The 23,166-nt window shown below is 37.6% G+C and overlaps 1 protein-coding gene and 1 long non-coding RNA gene across 2 annotated transcripts in view; both read right to left on the bottom strand.

Annotated features, from left to right (window-relative positions):
* Nucleotides 1-13,103, bottom strand: part of LOC122089352 (protein CHROMATIN REMODELING 19) — a 42,146-nt gene extending 29,043 nt beyond the window's left edge. Inside the window, exons 1-2 of the mRNA XM_042659011.1 lie at nucleotides 12,357-13,103; nucleotides 12,142-12,259 (exon numbers count right to left, since the gene is read on the bottom strand). Coding sequence (XP_042514945.1) covers nucleotides 12,142-12,259; nucleotides 12,357-12,854 — 616 coding nt within the window. The 5' untranslated portion in view covers nucleotides 12,855-13,103. The remainder of the gene's footprint in view (nucleotides 1-12,141; nucleotides 12,260-12,356) is intronic.
* On the bottom strand, nucleotides 10,006-12,135 carry LOC122089360. The gene is made up of 2 exons (XR_006143305.1): nucleotides 10,894-12,135; nucleotides 10,006-10,819 (listed from the first exon to the last, which is right to left on the bottom strand). It is a non-coding gene; the product is annotated as an uncharacterized LOC122089360 (long non-coding RNA).
* Nucleotides 13,104-23,166: the final 10,063 nt, after the last annotated feature.

Raw genomic sequence — 23,166 nt, 5'->3', positions numbered from 1 at the left:
AGAAAGAGAAAAACTTCGCTCTTACTTTGCAAAGTGGGCTTATGAGAGTGGTGTTCCATTTAATGCTTTGAAGTTAAGGAGTTTTGAGGAATTGGTAGAGGCAATTGGTCAATATGGACCAGGTTTCAAGCCCCCTTCAATTCATGACTATAGGGGGACTCTATTGAAGTCTGAAAATGATAAAATTGATGAGTTAAAGGTGAAGTATCAAGGATATTGGAGGAAACATGGGTGCACACTCATGTCTGATGGGTGGACAGACAAGAGAGGAAGGCACCTAATTAATTTTCTTGTCAACTATCTGGAGGTGACTTTTTTTTTGAAGTATGTGGATGCATCTAACCAATCACAAACAGCTGAAATGTTATTTAAGCTACTTGATAGTAAGGTTGAAGAGATTGGTGAAGATAATGTGGTTCAAGTAGTCTCTGATAATGCTGCCAACTATGTTGCAGCGGGTCGACTACTAATGGAGAAAAGGAAGAGGTTATTTTGGAGTCCATGTGTAGCTCATTGCATAGACCTTATGATGGAGAAAGTAGGCAAATTACGCTCTTATATGTCTGTTATATCGAAGGGCAGGAAATTGACTGCATTCATCTACAGGCACACTCGTCTTCTTGAAGCCATGAGGCAAAAAACAGGAGGAGACTTAGTGAGGGCTGGAGTGACTAGATTTGCCTCTTCCTTTTTAACACTCTAGAGCTTATACAAGCACAAAGAATCTTTGAAAAAATTATTTGTTGATAATGAATGGTCCCGTTCAAAGCTTGCATCTACAGAGGCAGGGAAGAAAGCTTCTGAGACTGTGTTTGCTACAACATTCTAGAATGGTATGATGGATTGTATAAGAGCATCACAGCCTCTTCTTCAACTCTTGAGGATTGTAGATGGTGATGAGTTGCCTGCTATGGCTGAAGTATATATGGCAATACAAGTGGCAAAGAAGAATATCAAAAAAAATTTTGGAGACGATGAAAGGAAATGGAAGAAAATCATAGCGATTGTTGATCACCGTTGTGAGACTATGATGAATGGATCAATATATTTAGCTACCTTTTTCCTCAATCCAAACAAGTTCTTTAAGGCAATAGCAGATAATCCGGATAATGAGTTGGACTTAGCTCAAAAAGCAAGTGATGCCTTCAATGATGTTCTTGTAAGGTTGATGCCTGATGAGACCTTGCAAGATAAGATCATTGTCCAGGTTGATAAGTATACCACTGTTCAAGGAAGTTTTGCAAAGGACATGGCTATTAGACAAAGGGACAAGTTAAATCCTAGTAAGTATATTTCCTTTTAAAGTTCTAATTAGTTTAGAACATTGTATGTTGATTTTTTACTTAACTTATTTTTTTATATTATATATTTATAGTCTCTTGGTGGTCTCGATATGGAAGTACTGCTCCTGACCTTTCAAAGCTTGCATTGCGCATACTTGGTCTTTGTTGCTCATCTTCTGGTTGTGAGCGCAATTGGAGCACATTTGAATTTGTGAGTATTGACTATTAAGTTCTAAGTACAATAGTACATGTACTTCACTTAATATGGTTTTATTGAAGATAAGTAGATAACCTCATATTATTAATGTTTTTCAGATTCACACCAAGAAGAATAGGTTAGAGCATCAGCGGTTAAATGATCTTGTCTACATTCAATATAATCGCCGACTTCAAGCAAGGTTCCAAGAAAGAAAAGAACAATGTAGAAACTACAATCCATTGTTGCTCGATGAGCTTAATTGGAGTAGTGAGTGGATGATTGGTGAATCAAAGGATGAATTAGTTCATCCTGAGAATGATCTCACTTGGAGAGATGTTGATAGAGCACTTGGAGCATCTTCATCATATCAAGGCCACAATAGATCAAGGAGGGCTCCAGCATCTACCAGTGGAACCAATCTTTGCTATACCCGGCATGGTAGGAGGGTTGAGCTTGGGGATTCGTCAGATGAAGAAGTGGATGAGATGAGTGAAGAGGATATTCGTGATGATGAAAACATTGAGGATGATTATGGCATAGCTCCAAATGATGCAAGCCAGCAACAGAATGCAGATGAAGAAGAAGATTTTAATTTAATTACTGATTTGGATTGAAAGTCTTTGAGTCTTAGAACTTTGACGTATTTTGAGTCTTTAAACTTTAAAATTTTTTGAGTCCTTGAACTTTTAAGTATTTGACTTTCATTGTTTACTAAATTCTTAGCATTTTAGTTTATTTTATATTTTAGCTTCATTGAAGTTTAAAGTTTTTTAGAATGATTAAGAATCCCCAGGTTAGTCACTTCTCATCCATTTAATTTGGCATCTCGATTTTTACCTTCGATGTGTTTTAATTCTAAGTTCTTAATTACTTCTTTGACAGGAGTAGAAATATAGTGGATGACCTTAGGGCTTAGGCACTCATTATGGCATCATAGAGGTAAGTATAATAAATACTTGTATATTTTATGTCTTCTTTTCTTTATATTTATAATTTTGTTTTATAATTATGTATTTATATTAAATGTTAATATGTAATGATGATTGTTGATTGAATATTGATGATTGATGATTGATGATTGATGATTGATGATGATGAACTTAGTTTATTCACTTTATTGATTTGTTTTCTTAATGAATATCTTACATTGGTATGAACATAAACATTTAATATTTATTTAGCATATAAGTAATAGGATTCAACTAGGATTTGAGCGAAATAGATTAGTTTTATAAAAAAAAAAAAAAGTACACAAGAACGCTTTAGTCAATAAGGCGACGCATTATGCCCGCCTTATTGCTAAGGTGCTCCGAAAGGCCCTCAAACGCCTCCGTCGCCTTACCGCCTTAAAAACTATGCTTAGGTGAATCACGTAAATCTGTGTGTTCTGTGGGTGTGATTCTCTTTCGTTTTTCTTTTGCAAATCGTTGTTCTGATAAGTTGTTAATTCATAACAACTAATTTTGAGCGAGGTTCATGAAGCAAATCTAAAAGGATATTTCACTTGAGTGGGAACGATGATAGAAGATGAGAAAATGTGAGCATCGAGAAGTTCCAATGGGCAGAACTTTCAGTGGTGGAAGATACGGATGGAGGACTTCCTGTACCTAAAAGATCTATATCTGCCGCTGGAAGGCAAGAAATCAGAGACAATGAAGGATGATGAATGGAATATTTTGAACAAAAAGGTGGTGGCTACGGTGAGATTATCTCTCACGTCGTAGGTTCTCTTCAATATCTCCAAAGAGAATAAAACAGCTAGAGTCATGGCAGCCCTAGCTAAGTTATATAAAAAACCCCATGCATCTAATAAAGTTTTTCTCATGAAAATTTTAATCAATATGACAATGACTGGCAACGTTTAGTTGCACATCATTTAAATGAATTTATTATAGTTACTAGTCAATTGCAATATGTGGATGTGAATTTTGATGGCGAACTTAGGGCTTTGTTATTCCTGTGTATTGTTAGAAAGTTATAATAACTTGGTCATAGCTTTGTTATTCCATAAATTACTTAACTTGCAACAAGGGAACAAAGATGTGGATTCTTACACCCTCGAATTCCACAAATTGTCCTCAAGGTGTCAACTTCAAGAAACAGACCAGCAATGGATGATGCAATATATCAGTGGACTAAGTACTAAGATCCGACTTGAGCTAGCTAACACTCATTTCAGGTCCGTTGATGTGGCAATGGCTCATGCCAAGACAGCTGAAGAGAAGTCCATTTATTGGAAGGGAATGCTCAAGACTTCTTCAGTTTATAGACCTCCACCATGTATGGAGGAAAAGAAGCCTGAAGCTCGTAGAGTTGAAGAAAAAAGGTCAAAGTTCGTCAAGGACAGTGATGGGGTGAAGAACATAAGATGCCATAGCTATGGCGAGAAGGTTCACTACTCCAACAAGTGTCCCAACAGGACTCGTTCTGTGAATGCAGCAGAGAAGCAACCAATTGAGAAAAGTGAGGATGAATCTGCTTTATATCCGTATCCCCTCAAGGAAGATGATACGTTCGACTATGGTGATGAGGATGAAAAATCTCATTCAACTAATCTTTCATCCTTTTTCAAGCAGACTAGTTGAGAAGGCTCCTCTCTTCAGACAGAAAGGTACTCTTCTACACGGTTCTGAACCTACTGATGTTCATACAGTTGTTAATACCGGGGCAGAAGCAAACTTCATATCTGCTGAATTTGTTTGAGCACACAACCTTCCCCAGAAGCAGCTTTTCAAGAAGATTCATGTGAAAGGTTTTGGGCCCACAACTCGAGAAGAGGCCACTGCAATTGTTCAAGTACACTTACAGTTTGGGCCGTTACAATATTATGTCACCTGTTTAGTAACCCCATTGGCGCACTGCGATATTCTCCTAGGGCGACCTTGGTAGCTACATGCAGGTATTCTCTATGATGGCGCACGGAATACCATCAAGGTGAAACAAGGTGGTCGTATGTACTTAATGAGGCCACACGCATTATCCAACATGCCACGTCGTCGACTGACACCTGCTCCTGTGACACGTTAGCCTACTCTCCCTCCTCTTGGTGTTACATTCCCATCTTCTGCTTCGAAATATGTGCTACCTCATCAACGAGCAACTTACTAGGGTATCTTGGGAGCACGACCTAACTCGACGGAGTCGAGTTCTTTCAAGATCAGGAGAGCTGATGCAGTCGGACGATGGGTCTAGGGAAAGTTTACCTTTGATTTGATTTCCTTTTGGTTTTAGAAACAATTACTTTTGGTATTATTTAGCTTCTAATTTTAGGTTAGTTTCCATTTTAAATTAGTTACCATTTTGATGCTTGAGTTTTCTTTTATAAGCCATGTAATAATACTCTAGTAACGAACAGTTTTTGAAGAATTGAATGTTTGGAATGAATAGTATGGCTGCCGAGAAGCTTGTTCTCCCACTTTGAAGTTCTTTCTCTGATCTTCATCTCCATTCTTGTTTCTTCTTCATTGGTTCGTCTTCTTTTGTCACCCCCGTATCCTCATTATTTTTTATTTTTTCTTTTATCTCCCTGTTCTGGGCGATACCAGCCAGAACTGAACAATCTGTCCCTGAAGACTGGTCCCTCAGCGAGTGACCCTAAGACTTGGGTCGAGGGTAACCTGGGTCTAGACGACTCACCTTCTTTGAAACTCAAGTCATAACGGCTCCTCTGTGTTGAGAATCCAAGTCTGCAACTGGACTGCTAGAAGCTCTACCGCCTAGTTTTATTTCTGGTTCTTCCCGCAGCCTTCCAGCCTGCAAATCCAAGGGGTTATCTTGTGGGATCAATAGAGCCTCCTCTTGAGAAACTTCGCCTGAAATTTCAGGCCAAACTGAGACCTGTCGGCTGAGCTCCATCGAACTGAAGATTACTCCCCATCGCCTCCCCTGTTTTGGTCCAAGGAAGAAGACATCCTATCGTGAGTTATTTTTTCTCATCTAACTTCTGTTTTTCCATTTATACCCCTGCCTTTACTTTTTAATTCCCTTTGAGTTTCTTTATTCCTAATTCCAGAATACCCCTCCCTCATCTCACGGTATTCCTTGTTTCCATTTATTAGCTTGGTGACTTATAATTACAATTCTGCCACTCTTTATTAGAAACACCAATTAAATTTCCAGAATTAAGTTTTCTTTGGGATTAATTCCAGATCTGTCCCCATTCAGCTATTTCATTCTAAAAAGGGTTTTAAGTTGTGCAATAAATTACATTACTGCCACTGGTTTGTTTCAAATTGAATTATTTCTTAATTGTGAGCCCATAAGCGATCTGATTTCGACTTTTGGAACCCGGATCCGCATCAGTGGCCATAGGAAATCTAGTTGGTACTTTGTACATGTTTACTAGTACTAATGATCACATTGTTCCATTCGCTTATGCATATGGAAATACCACACTCTGGCATCACATGCTTGGGCATTTGAGTGAGACAAGCATGAACAACCTACACACAAGGAATCTGCTACCTGATCTGAAGGGAGTTGATTTTGAGTTCTATAAAGATTGTGTATATAGAAAATAGAAGAGAGTTTTCAGAAAGGAGGGAACAATAAGAAAACATGAAGGTTAGAATTGATCCATTCAGATGTTTGGGGAGCAATAAAATCTTTTGGTGGAAATCTTACTTTGTTTCTTTTATAGATGACGCAACTAGCAAAACATGGATTTAAGTTATTAAAGATAAATTTGATGTGTATGATGTTTTCAAGAAGTGGAAAGCTCTTGCAGAAACTGAAGCAGGGAACAAAGTTAAGTGTCTCAAGACTGACAATGATGGAAAGTACAATGGTGGAGACGTTAAGGAAAATGTGCACTCAATGGAATCAGAAGATTGGAAACAGTCACAAGGACACCGCAACAATATGATGTCGGCTATCACAAAGAGAATGAACAGAACTATCCTAGAAAGTGCAAGGAGCATGAGGATACATTATAGGTTGCCATTTACAGTTTTGGGCAGCAGTTATTGACACTGCAGTTTTTTTTTTTAATAAGTTGGAACGCATCTAATGCATTAGATGGAGGGTTTCCAAAGGAGGTTTGGACTTTGGACAGGAAAATAGGTGAATTATTGATGGGGACATCAAGACGTACAGCCGAAGGAAGAAGAAGACCCAACCTTCTTTGTGGTTGGAGGATTAGAAGGAGGAAGAAAAAGAAAAGGAAGGCTCGATCCAGCCTTCCCAGCGCTGGATCGAGTCCTCTCCTCCCTTTCTTTGGCAAGATTGTGTGGCCCCCACCAAATCGGATATGTTAGTAGTTTATTTCCTAGGATTTTGTTTATTTGAGTCTTTAGGTCAATTAGGAAACTAAGTAAATATCCTATTGATTTCTTTTTAGAAAGTTTCTTTGTTTATGAAATAGCATTCCTAGAATATTCTTTTCTTTTTAGTAATTAGTCTCTTATTTATGTAAGGCCATTGGCCACGGAATGAATTATTGAATGAATGAAAAGCTGTTGAAAGAAAAAGGCAAAGCCAGCGTCCCTCTCTCCCTCTCACGATCTCCTCTCATTCTCGGTCTCTCTCTCTTTTCTCACTCTCGTCCTCTCTTTCTCGACTCTCTCTTTTATCTTGACTTTCATCTCTCTCTTTTGCTGTTTCTGTCTTCTCTGTTGCTGCTACACTATTGCAGCCATTGTTCACAGCAATTGGAGATCACCTCCATTGAATAAACCCCACCTGGGTTGCCGCTGAGCACTACATCATCAAGCTGGACATTTTTCCTCGTCAAATAAGGTGGACTGTACCTCTGTTTTGGAGGACTTCGGCTTCTCCATTTCTTCTCAGATCGGGACAGCAAGAAGGTAAGTAAAACCCCCTGTTCCACATCCATTGACTGCCTATTATCCCCATTATCTCCCCCACTGAAATCTGAAATTAATCTCTGTTTTTCGAGCCATCTATTTTCGGCTGAAACCTGAAATTAATTCCTGCTGTTTTACCTTATTAGTTGACTGATTTCAGAGAACTTCAAGGGTTACTTATTATGCTTAGTGTCTTGATTGATTTGTGCTAAACCTAACACATAATTGCGACCATGTTCCCTTCCCCATGTCTCCACTTGAAGCTTAAGTAAGAGTTTATGTGTTTTTCCGCCTAGATTATTATTGTTTTTTGCTACTTTGTTTATTAGTCTCATTCTATTTTGCATGCTAAATCTTGTTTGCTAAGTTTCTTTTTGTCCTATCTACCCAAGTCCCTTGAGTTAACCCTACCTAATTAGTTAATCCTAGTCACCTAGGAACTCCCTACATCAATTATTCTTCTCTAAGAACTTGAGGTTGCATTGCACATGATAATTTTTATAGAGAAAATTGGAAGAAACTTGATCTTAAATCTATTAAGAGTGCATTTACTGGGTATGGTGGTGATGAATTTAGTATTGTTTATGGGACTATGAACATAACAAAATCATCAGAAGCAGAAGTGTTATCCAATGAGAATTGCATGTACAAAAATAGGCAGCCACAAAGTGGAAAAGATGAAACAGAGTTTTTTGAATTGGATGAGATTTTAGGTGGGGTCATACCTAGTAAGGAATTCCAAAAAATTTGCATGATGACTCTAAAAATTCAGATGTTGAGGCTGCAAGCAGTCATAGTGAGAATCTTCAAGAGAAGGAACCAGAAACTCATGTTCCAAGAAGATCTGAAAGAACTATTTAGGCCTCCTAATAGATATTCTCCTTCTTTAAATTATGCTTTGTATATTGATACTGATGAGCCAGAATGTTTTTAGGAAGCAATGCAGGATAGATTCAAAGTCAAGCAGGAGCAAGCCATGAATGAGGAAGTTGCCACATTAAAGAAAAACAAAACTTGGGATTTGGTGATGCTGTCGACTTGGAAGAGAGCATTGTAAAACAAATGGGTACATAGAGTGAAAGAAGAAATTGGGGGAACAATAAGGTACAAAGCAAAGCTTGTGGTAGAAGGTTTTGCACAGAAGAAAGGTATTGACTTCCAAGAAATTTTTTATCCTGTTGTTAAAATGACTTCACTTAGTATTATGTTGGCCATAGTAGCTGTAGAAGATTTACATCTTAAGTAGTTAGATGTTAAAACTGCATTTCTACACGGTGATTTGGATGAAGAGATCTACATGCATCAAACTGAAGGGTTTTAAGTCAAAGGGTAAGGAGAAATTGGTGTGTAAGTTAAATAGGAGCACAATGGCCTCAAGCAAGCTCCAAGGCCACAGTGGTATTTCAAATTTGACAAGTTTATGCAAGACTCAAAATTTGCAAGATGACAAATCACTGTGTTGATTTTCAAAAGTTTGAAAATGGAGATTTTATAATTCTTGCATTATGTAGATGATATGCTTGTTGCAGGATCAAATATGCAAAGAATCAAAGATCTCAAGAAAAAATTATCCAAAGCTTTTGGCATGAAACATTTGGCAGAGGCGAAGAAAAATCTTGGCATGCAGGTAAGCAGATACAGAAAACAAAAGAAATTGTGGTTATCTCAAAAAGGCTATGTCGAATAGGTATTGAAGAGATTCAATATGGATAAGGCAAATCAGGTAGCTACTCCATTGGCAGCCACCTTAATCTTCAAAGGAGATATGTCCTTCAACAGACGAGGGAAAGGAGTTCATGGCAAGAGTTCCATATTCTTCAGCAGTGGAAAGTTGATGTATTCAATGGTAAGCACGAGAAAAAATATTACACATGCAGTGAGAGTTCTTAGCAGATACATGCAGAATCTAGTAAAGGAGCATTAGAAGGCAGTTCAGAGGATTCACAGGTTTCTCATAGGGCACATCCAGTTACTATTAAAGTTTTGGGGGTGCTAACATTGATGTGCAACTGTGCAAGGATAGTTTGACTTAGATCATTTAGATGATAAAGACAGTGGAAGAAGCACCACGTGTCATGTTTTTACCGTAATGGTCAGTTGGATTTCAAAACTACAAAAGGTGGTTGCTCTTTCAACAACAGAGGCAGAATATGTTGCTATCACTGAAGCTAGCAAAGAGATGATTTGGCTTTAGAGCCTTAGAGGTTTATGGGGAATAGTGCTGAACTGCGTATGAACTGAGATCTTCCAAAGGAGGGCTCCAATGGACCAGCAAACCAGGTTGAGTGGGGCTTTAAGCCAGATCAGCAAACCCCCAAAATAGGGCCAACAGTAGATAACTACGGGTATGAGAACACAGCAGCAGAACAGGTCTCAGAAGTAGGGTTTTCTGGGCAGAAGAGAGAACCCTTGAGGCTGTCAGTTGGCTGCTCAGCAGGGGCTGGGATAATGGTTATCTCAGCCTGGGCATCTCACCCACAGCTATCTCAGCTGTTGTACTTCCTTTCTCACGAGTTGGGAGGCTAGCAATTGCTGCATAAACTTCATTCGTTCAATTTTGTCTAATTGTTATAGCAACCCCTCTTAAATAGAGGTCTGAAAATTTCAATTTAGAAGCTTGTTCTCAAATTAGAAACTAATTCAAAAAGTAAACTAATGCATAATAGTAACAAAACTCTAACTTCTAACTTAAGGAAACAAATAAACAGCTACTAAGGGCTTTCTAAAAGGCATCTCCTCTCTTGTAAAACATCTCTGACCAGTCAAACAAAGCAACACAAGATTCCAACTGTAAAGGAAATTGCAGGCCACAAAGGAGAGTCTTCTGGCTAGCTACAGACAGGTGTAAAGGCTGGATCAAGGGGGCTAATTGAGGGCCTTCTAGAAGCTCAAATCTGGAAACAAATATACTGTAATAACGGGGTTTCCTATGCATGCCAATGGGCTATTGATGTGGCCAGCAGAGGGGCAAAAAATAAGGAACCAACTGGGGATCTACATAGAGATCCCATTATACTGCTGAAATACTGCATCCCATTATGGGGATCTACATCAACTCCCCCCTCTTTAAATCATTTGTCTCCGATCAATGGATAAAGCACTCATAGAGATCCGTATCAAGACGCTGAAAATCTTTGGCATGGATCCAAGTGCTATCTTTAATAAGGCGCTCTTTTTATTTAACAAGGAGCAAATAATAGCCTTTCCCATCACAAATAGTAGTAAACTTGTTGTCAATGACGTCTTCAATAACATCGTCCGTAGGGGTCACAAATTGGGGAAGTCTCAATGTATGCTCCATATCTCCATCATCGGAATGATGGCCCATATAGAGTGTAACATCTGCAATGTTGAAAAAAATGATGATTTTTATAGTAGGAGGCAACTCCAATATGTAGGCATTGGGACCAATACGCTTCAAGACCTTGTAAGTTCCCATATTCTGAGGGTGGAGCTTGTGCACAGTACCTGGAGGAAATCGTTCAGGTGGAATTTGAACCATAACCATATCACCAAGTTGAAACTCCACATAGCTGCAATGTAAATTAGCGGTTACTTGATAGCCTTAATTAATAATAGCTATGCGACAACTAATGTCAGCGTGTACCTCTATAATATGCTGAAGGAACTCGTCCACTTCAACACTAACATGGGCATGAAGTGACAAGGGTACCATGTCAACCAGTCGTTGAGGTTGAAGATCAAGAACAATCTCAAATAGTGTGAGACCGGAGGTGCGGTTGACGAAACTGTTGTTTGCAGATTCAATTATGTCAAGAATAGAATGCCACATCATCTACTCTTCTCATAATCACAAACTAGGCAATGAAACAATTTCCAAGGCTTCTATTCACAACTTCCGTCTTATGGTCAGTTTGGGGATGGAATGCCATAGAAAACTTCAACTTTGTGTTGGTCTTCAGCCAAAGAGTCTTGTGTGTGTGTGTGTGTGTGTGTGTGTGTGCGTGTGTGATATTCTCTTTCGTTTTTCTTTGCAAATCATTGTTCTGTTGCATTGTTAATTCGTAACACGGACTACTCACATCTAATGTGGAATTATTAATTTGGCCTTCTGTGTGGAACCGCAAGAATCTCCCCTCCATGTGGAAGCAATCCAAGATCTTCTCAAACTTCATCCTCAAAGGTACATTAGGTTCTCATGCCCTAGCTTTGCCAGAATCTTAGCCTTGCCACAACCTTGGCTCTGATACCACTTGTTAGGGACAAGGGTATAACTCATTCTCAAAAGCTTGTCATTAAGGAGAGGGTGCCCAAGTATCTATAAGTCTCCACATCAAGCTACTCACATCTGTTGTAGAATTATTAACTCCACCTTCCGCAAGGTAACACAACAAAATTCTCCTTTTGCAGTCAAAACAGGAAGGTGAAAAAAGAATCTCTAATTATCAAGGTATATCTCCTCACTATATCGCCCATGGATATGTATATTTCCAGAACCCAGATTGAAAAAAGAATAGAAAAAAATACCACTTTCTTTGCATTTCTTCTTCATAGGACCAATTCAATTTGTTTAAGAGACATTATGTTATGTGCATGGTGGGGGCCATTTTGGTGCAGGGGTACCAGATTCGGCCAGGAATAGGTTGAAAGGCTTGACTTTACATGTTCCCTCAGCTCTGGATATTTTTTGGATTATTGGTCAGGTATCTAACACCTTAACACCTAGTGGAGTAAAAATTATGCTCTTTAGATGCAAATTGTAACACTAGTTAAGTTGCTTATCACACTCGTACCTCATTGCTAGTATCAGTAGTGTGCAGCAAACAAAATTATAATTCATTACAATTGAAATACTCGATGCCAAAAAGTAGTGAAAGATACGAAAAGATAATACCTCCACCAATATTCTTCCGATACAACAGCAGAAGAAAGTTCACACCAACGAGTTGGTATGGTTTAAGAACCGGCTGAAATTCCGACTCTTCAGTGGCACAGGCGTCATCAATATCATCCTACAGGAGCAGAATGGAACTAAGCCAGTGACAGAACAATTACACAACAAATAAAGAAGAGGGGGGGGGGGGGGAACTAGTGTAGGAAAAAAAGTACCTGAGTCACAATCCTCACAGTAGAAGCTTCAACTTCGGCATATCTATCACAAGATGAAATTGAAGAACCATAAAGCTCTCTCCGCAGCTCCACCGATATCTTTGCACATTTCTGCAGAGCCTTACCCACAACATCCTCCTCCTCCTCATCCTCATCTTCTTCCACAAACACAGGCTCTTTCTCCTCCTCAGTCGACCGAACATCAAACACATCTGCAAAATCCTCGTCGCTGTCCTCATCGACAACAAACCTACGAGAACGACTACCCTGAGGCCTCACCTGAGTGACATCTGCATCATCATCCTCTAAACTCTCCTTAATTTCCACACAATCACCACTACTATCATCAGAAATCACATGATTCATGTGATTCTTCGACTGATAACTGAAAGATTCAATAGGTGGAGGAGAAACTACTCCCTTCTTAAGCACTCGCGATGTATCAAACGAGTGATTATCCCACTCCTCGTCGGAGATTTCTTCGTACGCACGCTTCATTTCATCTTACTCTGCAGAACTCTTTAACAGATCTTTGGTCGCTAAGCAATGAAGCGGAACATGAGAAACCCTATAAATTTGCAGAGAGAGGATGTAAGGTCGATAAATTAGGGTTTTCGATACAGAAAAAAAGAGAAGAACGAAGAGCAATTCTTCACAGAGCTGTTGTGGACTTTCAGGTTTCAACCATTTAGTAATCGCAGCAGAGAGAATGTAAAAAAAAAAAAGGGCGCTAAACAGAGTCGAGCGCGGGGATATTTGGCGCTGGGTGCCTGCCTTCGTACGCCTGGTGCGTAGAACGCATAAATGGGTCCCGACGAACGCATACTAGGGCTTGGGCCGTCAAGTGGGCGGGCTTTTGGGCTAAACCCTATCCAAGTATGGGTTGTTTTTTTGGAGGGAGAAAATAGAATGGCAAAAAGATCGAAGTCTGCCGGGGAGAGTGGTCTACGATAGCGACCTCATGTGTCTATCTTTCTCTATTCCCTGTAAAAAGATATATCTACCTAGGGGTGTCAATTCCTAAACCGAACCGGTAAAACCGGCCGGACCGAACCGATAACAACCCGGACCGAATCGAACCGAAGCCTTATTGGTTCGGTTCGGTTTCAAGTATTGTAACCCCAAAACCAAACCGAACCGCACCGAAAACCGGATGAACCCGAAACCAAACCGAAACCGGCTCAAAACCCGGACCGAAACCGAAACCAAACCGGTAAGAAACCGAAACACTCCAAAATCCATTAAAAAAATTAAAATTTGAATAGTTTTATATACATTTGTATGGAAAATCGAATTCAAACTAGACCAAAAATCAAAACCAACCCGGTTACAAATCGATTTAAGAAATCGAAGTTCAACAATTCATCATTTGGTTGTTTCCTAATGGCTTCATACCGGTTTAAAAAACCGATCCAAACCGAAATGAACCTAATAAATCCAAACCGGTACCAACCCGAACCCAAACCGCACCGAAACCGACACCGGACCGAAACTGATAAATCCTTATTGGGTCGGTTTCGGTCTCTTCCAAACTCACACCGAAACCGGTGGAACCGGACCGAAACCGCACCGACCCGGACCGTTGACACCCCTATATCTACCCTTGTTTTGGGGGAGGAGAGAGATAGACATAAGGTGCACAGTAAGACAAAAAGCCACTTTCCGGAGAAGAATTAGAGCAATAACATGACACTAATAATGGGTTGAATCTCACTTCAATTGCAAACTCCAATCCGGTTAAAATTTGAAATTTGACATCAGCATAGAAGAAAGACCTCAGGATCTATATCTTTATAATCTTGGGCACCAACTAAGGTACCACATGGCAGATAGAAGAAGATCAAGAACCATACCCTCTATCAATCTTTCACTTGACCACTAAAAATTTTATTTTACTTTCACTTCATATCACGAAATCACTCAGTGTTCAACAGAGATACGTGGGTAACACCACTTAATTTACACACGTGCCCTTGCTATTTACATCATAATAGAATGTGGTCTACAGTTTCTTGGATGTGCCCTACATATTCCAAAAGCTCTTGGCACCTGGCCCTGGTCATCAAAATGAGTTAAAAGGCAAGCCAGGCTTCAAAACATTGATTGAAGGGCAAGAGAACGCTACCCTGATGGTGCAGGTACACGCCAGCACCCAGTCCAATGGGAAGGTATATTGGTGCATCTTCAGCATAGGGGCAGCACTGTCTTTCTATCCCAGCTTACAGTATAAAGGGGTAGACACATGCAAGCGGATAGCATTCTTTCTTCAAATATTATTTTTGTAGCTGCTTAACATATCAAGAAAAATGGGAATTCCTCAGACGATCTGAGTATAAAGCTTATGCAGCTGATGCAAGTGGCAAAACCACAAAACTGAACAACCCTTCAGAAATTTGGACTACCATGGACCAATTCCAGTGTTTGGCCACCCTCCCTGATTCTCTTTCATTAATGGGCTTCCCAAGACTAGGGGTGTAAAGGGCCGCCCATGAGAGACTTGAATTTTAACTACACCCGGTTAGGCGTCTAGCATGACACCGTCCAATAACCTGAAAAACCTAATGCAGCCCAGCCCAGCCCAAGTTTCCAACCAAATGCTTCCGACCTGCCTTCTGGGCCTCAAAACATGTATGAGTAATAATTACCCCCTTGTATCTTCATATTTTTGTTTGGGCCGGTGTATTTTGAGCTGCATCCTTGTTGGATTTGGCTCCTATCCTTAGCGCTTATCACCCAGAAAGCTACCTAGGTGAACGACACCTGGTAAGGCGATGATCCAACAATTCTTGATGTCTTGTTCACCGAGCCTTGTCAACACCTCGTTTTCTATGCCCTTCTCAAACCGTTGGATCATCGCCTCACCCTGTGTTGCTTGTCCAGGTATATATGGGCCAATCTGGACAATGGGCACTAAGAAAAGTAGCCGGATCCCTTCTTGTTTCGGGCCCTAGGTGCTGGTTTGATGTTGTTTTCTCAGTTTGGTTTTGTGTAATTATATTTCCCCGATGAGTTTAATAAAAGTTTTATTTACCTAAAAACACAACCCCGCCAAAAAAAAGAAGAAATAATTTTCTTAAAAATCGACCATAAAATCATATAACCAGTAAAAATAGTTACATGGCTGCATTTGATATACATTCTTGGAATGCATTCTAGGTCGATAATAATATAATTTGATCCAAGAAAATGCTTAAATGATCTGAAATAGAAATTCACCAACACCATGGTCTCAATTTAAATCCCTCCTAGCTTAACTAAATGGCCTGACAGGGTGGACCGGTGAACAGGATGCCTAGACCAAAATAAGTTATGGATTGATAGTACTGCAAGCATTAGTTCCGAGTTAACCCGGCGATGTGAACCAGTAACTGTAAAAACCATTTATTAGTAACGGCAGTAGAAAGTAACTGATCATCTAATAGACTATTAAACAAATGAACACAGGACGATTACTATGATTATTTAAATTTCAACTAAAGAGAGTCAATCTCAGTCTTCCCATATTGGGGAATATAGGTGACAATAAGGATAATGGGAATTTATTCAAAACAAGTTGGTCAACTCTATGTTTAAATTCTAAAATAATTTGAACCAAGAAAAGGAAGAAGAGATACTCCAAAGATAATAAGAAAAGTAAGAAGAGCTACACCAAAGATGACTCTTGACTTAAAGACCAACTTTATTCTTTACTACTCTCCTGCCATGAAATTTTCATGCAAGAACCTTGAAAGATCATCCTTAAATTTTTATTTCTCTTAAAATTAGCAAAACCCTTTTGGGTACTAACAAATATTTATTATTTACATAAAAATAAAATAAAAAATAAAAACCAAATTTTCTTGTTTGAACATTGAATAGACCAGACCACAGTTTTGTGGAAAATTTATGGAAACAGACTCTCACTTGTCAGGAAGAAGGACAGACTCTAACAAGATAGTCTTTTAACAAACATTTTGGCTCAAAAAGGGGCTACAAGCAAACAAATAATTATTAAAATTCACAAGAAGAAGCTAAGAAAGATCATCCCACTATCTTTATTTGTTGAGGAAATTTGGAAGAAATATATGAATCAAGTGCTATGAAAATGATCCTCCCTTATTAAGGTGAAACGTGCTTGCCCCAACTAGTGGAAAACAAATTAAGAACAGTTTTTTTGTGGAAAATGTATAGAGAAATGTCACCAGTCTAGAAGAATAAATAGTCTTTTAAGTGACAATCTTGGCGTGCTGGGAAGGAATATTGAAAGTTCTGTTGTTATTCATCATTACTAAGTTTACTGTTATTTTGGCTTTAAAGATTGGTTACATCCATGAAATTGAAATGAAGAAACCAAGAAATATCTTTTCTGGGCCTGAAGGGGAAGGAGGATGGAATTTTTGAAACAAATGCTTTACACAACAATGATATCTAGTCTTACTTGTTCATCAGGACACTAGATGAAGCTTCAGGACTTGGGAGACTCATTAATTCTCCCCTCCCCCCACCACCCCCCCCCCAAAAAAATATATATATAATGATTTAATGGAAGGACAGAGGAAAGGACCAAAAGGACATCCAACTAGTTAAGGGCATGGCCCACCAGAAGAACATATCTTCCTCTCCCCCCCCCCCCCTCACCTCAAACTCCTCTTCCTTTTAGTTTTGTTATGTTTCTCATGGCTTTCTCCGATTCAACCAAACCGGCCAAAAGGTTTTTAGACACAAAATATAATTTATTATTAAATTTAGGTGACTAATAAATCATTCATTGCTAATTTTTCTAGTGATATTAATACCAAGTGTTTCATGTATCAATGGGCAAGAAATTCACTGATTGGCTGGTCATATTCACATTTCATCCCCTTGTATGGTGACTGGTTGTTGTAATTCATATGAAATAATAGTATGGACCATAGTTGGAAGACCAGGTTTACTGACTTATTCTATCTTTCAAAAAAACTCGGTGACTCAGCTTGGTCCAACCTAGTCAGGGCGAGTCACATTTTTTTTTTAAATATAATTGTTAAGTTTGTCTCGAATTCTTGACCCGTTTTGAAGATTGATCCGATCCGACATATTTAGGTGGCGACCCGAATGGAAGAATTTTTCTGAGATCTATGATGGAAGCAGAGGGGTTGGACCGATAGGCCCAAGCTCGGAGCCCATCATTGATCTCGTATGGGGGTGCGGGGGCGTAGCCCCCACGGTATGATTCGACCGGATCGACAACGACCCAATGGGTCGACCAGCGATTTTGAGTATATATAATGTACTATTGCTTGTTGAGAAAGTAATTGTATTTTGGGGTTTTTCGAGCTAGGGTTTCAGGGCGAGTTCTTCCTCGCCGCTGCTAGGGTGTAATATCTCTTCTGCATAGTGAATCATCTTTTTCTTCGGCCGAGGACGTAGCACACCACCCTGGTGTGTGAACCTCTTTAAATCTCTATGTCGTACGGATCTATTGTCTCTTTATTATTCGTGTTTCTTGGTGTTTGATCTTACAATAATAAATATGTATAAATTAATAAATAAATAAATAAAGGAGAGAGAATCACATATCATTAAATTATGAACTTATACCATTGCAAACATGTTCAATAATATAAGTGAACTACGGAAATAGTGAATAAGTTTGAAACTCTTTTAAATCAAAGACAATTAAACTCCCCTAGTTTGAAGTGACTGTAGCAAAAAGACCCAGTCTTATTTGAATGCGTTGTATCATGAGTCTTGTCATTTTTTACCCTGACTAAGTCTCTAGGACTCTTGACCAGGTTTTCCAAAATTTTTAATCAACTCAAGTGACATAGTCGAAACCTGATTTTCCAACTATAGTTTGAACCAAAAAAATAGCTAATTAGTTTTAATTTTTTCCTATTAGTCATAGTTAGAAAAAAAAAAATTACGATATCAATGATTAACCAATTTTATAATTTTAAATATTATAATGTAGACATAATCGATAAATTAGAAATAAGGCAACACTAACTCTTTAATTACTCATGTTATAATTAAGTGAATTAATTCCATATCTTTGTGCTTTTTATTTAATCATTTCCTTACCATTGGCTTCCATGTTGTTGTTTACTTCTCTAATTAACTAAACATGGGATCCTAGTAACAGTAATGAACAGCCAACTACCAGCACATTTTAATTAAAATGAAAAAAAAAAACTCAATAACCACTAAAACTAATATTGTAGGTCCAAAATAGTTGAGCTGACTAGTACCACTCATTGATATGGATAGGAAGAATGAAGAACAGTCAATTAACAAACTGACAATCTCTAACTACTCTCATATGTAAACAAAAATTAACAAATAAAATATTGATGGCTAACACTTTTTTTTTTATTTATCTAAAAAAGTCAATTATTATACATATTTTTTATGGGTTTTCTTTAATTAACCCTTTCCAAACCACAAGTCTTCCATATTGTTATTTACTTATCTAACCAAAACAAGATATGGGAAGCTAGTAATTAACAGTAATCATCCAACAACCAAAACAATTTTTTAAATTAAAAAAAAAATTAAAACTAATATTTGAGGTCTAAACTTGTCGAGCTTATAAGTACCATTAGTTTACACACGCGGATAGGAAGAATGAAGAACAGTCTAAGTCAAGGAAGCTCTTAGGTAGGGAACAAACATGGGATTCACATGGAAAAGCTATTAAATATTTGTTTACATTTTAGTATCTTAGGGTATATTACATGTGAGCCACCAGTCATGTGATACTCAAAGCCTCTAAAACCAGACATTTCCAAAGAACCAAACATTTCTGAAGCATGCACGTCTCACATAAAAGAAGATTGGGACAAGGAGATTGTTAAAGGCCAAAAGATTAAAGGGGAAAGAGAAAAATTATTTCTTTCCTTTGAATGAATTGCTTGACCAAAACAGGAACTAGTGACTGAGGTTCGTGGAAAACAGGAACGAATAGTGTGACCATAATACTATTCTCCTGCTCTTAACGTGTAAAAGTTAAAGTTTGTTTAGGTAGAGAGACTCCCAGATGTATAAGTGGGGCCGGTCAATGTGAGGCTAAGAAGCCAACATTCATTTGTGGACATAATGAAAACTCGCTTTGATACTATATAAAAATTTTATTTTAAAAGTTTGACCCAATAGGTGAAGTGTTGGTGTACGATATATTGTATTTTGTCACAGTTTAATCCATGGAGTACTGGTGTAGGCGCCTCCACACGCAGGATGGCAGGGGTGTAGAGAGGGTTTATTTCTTGAATTTTTTATTTGAGGGCAATTTTGTACTTTTCAGATCAGGGTTTTTCGCTATATATTTACAATGAAGTTTTCTTTCTATGTAATGCAAACAATATTGAAAGGTGTGAGGACGAGCGTTATAATCCTATTCTCCATTGATAGTGAAGCAAGATCTCATCTCACTGAGGACGTAGGCAATCTTGCCGAACGTCGATAGGTAGGACGACGAGGATGTAGGAAGGGTTTATTTCTCAAATTTTTTATTTGAGGGTAATTTTGTATTTTTCAGATCAGGGTTTTTCGCTATATATTTGTAGCGAAATTTTATTTCTCTGTAATGTAAATAATATTAAAAGGTGTGAATACGAGCGCTATAACCTTATTCTCCATTGATAATGAAGCAGAATCTCGTCTCACTGAGGACATAGGCAATCTTGCCGAACATCGTAAAACTGTGTGCGCTGTTTATTCTTGTTTTTTCATTATCTCCTAATCATTTTATGATTGCATTTCTACATGGAAAAACTTGTATAAAGGTGCTATAGGCTAATTAATAGCCGAATGTGACAACAGGTAAAGAGACTTCTAAGCGTATAAGGAGGGTTAGCCTATGTGGGTCTAAAAGGCATTCATTTGTGGATACCATGTCTGCTTTGATAATTAATATGTAGAATTTCCATCCCAAATATTTCAAACTAGTGGGTGGAGTGACTCCCAAATATATAAGGAGACTATAGGCTAATTAGTAGCCAATGTGGGACTAAACTCCCAACAATTAAGGTAAGAAATCAAGAAAGATCCTTTACAAAACCGTTACTTAGAAACCATCTCATGTTATAAATCATGGGTGTGATAGATTTGATGGATCAAGAATTGGCATTGTGATCCAGTTTCATTCACTGGTTTACTATCTTCGCAATTCGGTCCATTCGGTTTTGGAATCTCATCAACAAAGAACCAAATTAATTGGTTTAATTGTAGTGTGAACAGAACCAAGAGAAAGGTTCTAGAGTCTCTACTCACCCAATGACTTAATTAACATCAACGAGGGAGATAATTGTAGGAAAAGAACCATTCCTTAATTGTTTAGTAATAGATAGTCAAGATACCATAAGTTCATTTCATATTGATCTGTACGTGGTGCCACTTTGGAAGAACCAGGTCCACGCTTGAACCGTTTGACCAACAGTTTCTTCATTACTTAAGTCACCCATTCCTACACTCCTTTGTAATTTGTCTCTCGTTTCTTTCTAAAATTTTGATAGGAAAAGGGCTGGATACGCTGCTGGAACCTAACCCATGTCATTCTCTCTCCCTCTTCTTTGGAAATTATCCATATGTTTTTTCCATTCCAGCCTCTCCGTTGGGTGAATCACTAACTCTGGAAAACTATCAATGTGACCAATATTTTTTCAATTTTATACTACATTTCAGTATTTGAAGAATGTTTCTATCTTTCTTTTTCCATTTTCCAACAATTTGTTTTTTAAGTTCTTTTATTTCTTGGTGAAAATGATATTTTTAAATACAACTTTACATTTAAATACATTCCTTTTATACATTTTTACTTTGAATTAAAGTAAAATAAACATAAGTGAATTTTTTCTTTGAAATAAGGATCATTTGAAATAGGAGCCTAAAATTGTAAATTACCTTTCATATTTTGCAAATTTAGAGAATGATGCAAATGGGATTTGGCAACTAAAATTAGGGATAGATAAAAAAATATCGAGGATGAGCTGTCCTAATAAATTTGTTAGAACAATTCAAATATTTACCACGAGGCAGATTGAATAGTTCAGTTCCTAAGGTCTCTTGACTACATGTAGGGTTTTAACTCGAACAAAGTTTGAAATGGCAAAATAAAGCTTTGAAAGTCTAAGGATTACAAGAGGGTGCATTGATACAACAGAGTCATTTTCAGGGCTGTGAGACCTGACCGAGATTTCCTAAATGAAACTGAATGATTGTTTATTAATGGTCCGGTCCTGATTTTAGAATATACAATTTTTATTAATCAATTGGTCACGGTCCAACCCGATTAAAGACCAATTAATCGAAAGGTCCGAAACCAAATTAAGAAAGACCAATAACTGACCGATCGATCATTGATTTTTGAGGACCGATTAAATGTTTAGGACTCAGGACTACCCTCAAGTCTACACCGTAGCCTAAGGACACATGGAGGGCTATGGTTTGGGTAGAGGCTCCATGGAGTCAATGATTCTTTGCCTTGTGTGCCATATCGGTTTGGAACTGATATTTGGTTTGGTTTTGGTTCGGTTCAAAAGAATATTAGTGTTATCCAATATCTAAGTCTTGTCTCAATTCTGAAAATCAGTACTCATATCAAATCTGTCTAGTTTCTGGATGATTTGGTTCCTATTTGATTCCCTAATCCGGTTCTTACATGGTTCAGTTCTGGCTCCTCCACTCGGTTTATAGTATATATCTACTATAAAATATTATAACAGTAAAATATTATACTAATATTAGTAATATATATTATAATATATTAATATTATGGTGTATTAAATATTATAGTATGTTAAAACACACTTTAATATATTAGTGCTCAAATTTGGTTTAGCTTTGATTCTATTCTCCATATTGTAATCATGTTTATTTTGATCATAGTTATACGATTCAAATCTGATTTCGATTTTGATTTCCAATTTGACACCCTTATAATTGTCATTTCTCATTTTAGTTAATTTGTTTCAAAAAGAAATATATGTATTTGCAACCCTCTATGAATAAACCAATACTAGTCAAAAAACTCGTTACACACGTTTGGTACCAAAAGGAAATTTGGTTTATATGACTTTTTTACTCTAATTTTTTGCATCAGATAAAACAATATTTTCATTTAAAACAAGACAAATTAGAGGATCATTTCATTAAAAAAAAAAAAAAAAAAAAAAAAAAAAAAAAAAACAAAACAAAACAAAAAACCAAAAAACCAAAAAAGGACAACATTTCATAAAAGGCTTTTTACTTTTTGGACTTTGTTTCATTTCTTTGACACGAAATGTTTATGGGTCACACATACCATATGAAACTTGATGTTTAATTGGGATATCTCAACTCCGATATTCTCAATTAAATGAATTGTCAAAAATACCCCTATATGAGTACATGATCAATCAATAATCCCAAGCTTTAACATCTTTTGAAAAAAATATAGGTATCAATTGCAAAGGTACGATTGAAACCGTATGATCTCTCTTTGTCAAGTTATATCCAAGATTTAAAATTTTGAATATATCATTGATCAACAATTTAGTAGAGCCAAAAAGGTTCTCCATGCTAAAGTTGGATGAAACAAGTTTGGGGCCCAAGAAAGAAATTCCTTAATTTGTTATTTATGCTTTTAAAACAAGATTTTCATTTTAAAATAAGACAAACAAGGGAGAAATATTTTGGCTTTGCTTTTTTCTCCTTTTTGCGAATTTTTTATTTTATTATTTATTTATTTATTGTATGGTTTGTGTGATTCTTCTGCATCTCTATTTCTTATTGTTGAATTAAAAGCAGTGAAGAACACTAAACACCCCCATGTCAGTGGTCCAAGGTGTGCCTAGTTGGAGTTGAACTCAGGACA

This window comes from Macadamia integrifolia, chromosome 2, assembly GCF_013358625.1.
Source record: "Macadamia integrifolia cultivar HAES 741 chromosome 2, SCU_Mint_v3, whole genome shotgun sequence".
Classification (NCBI taxonomy): Eukaryota; Viridiplantae; Streptophyta; class Magnoliopsida; order Proteales; family Proteaceae; genus Macadamia; species Macadamia integrifolia.
Note: the sequence above shows the minus strand (reverse complement) of the source record. Positions and strands in the feature narration are given on the sequence as shown.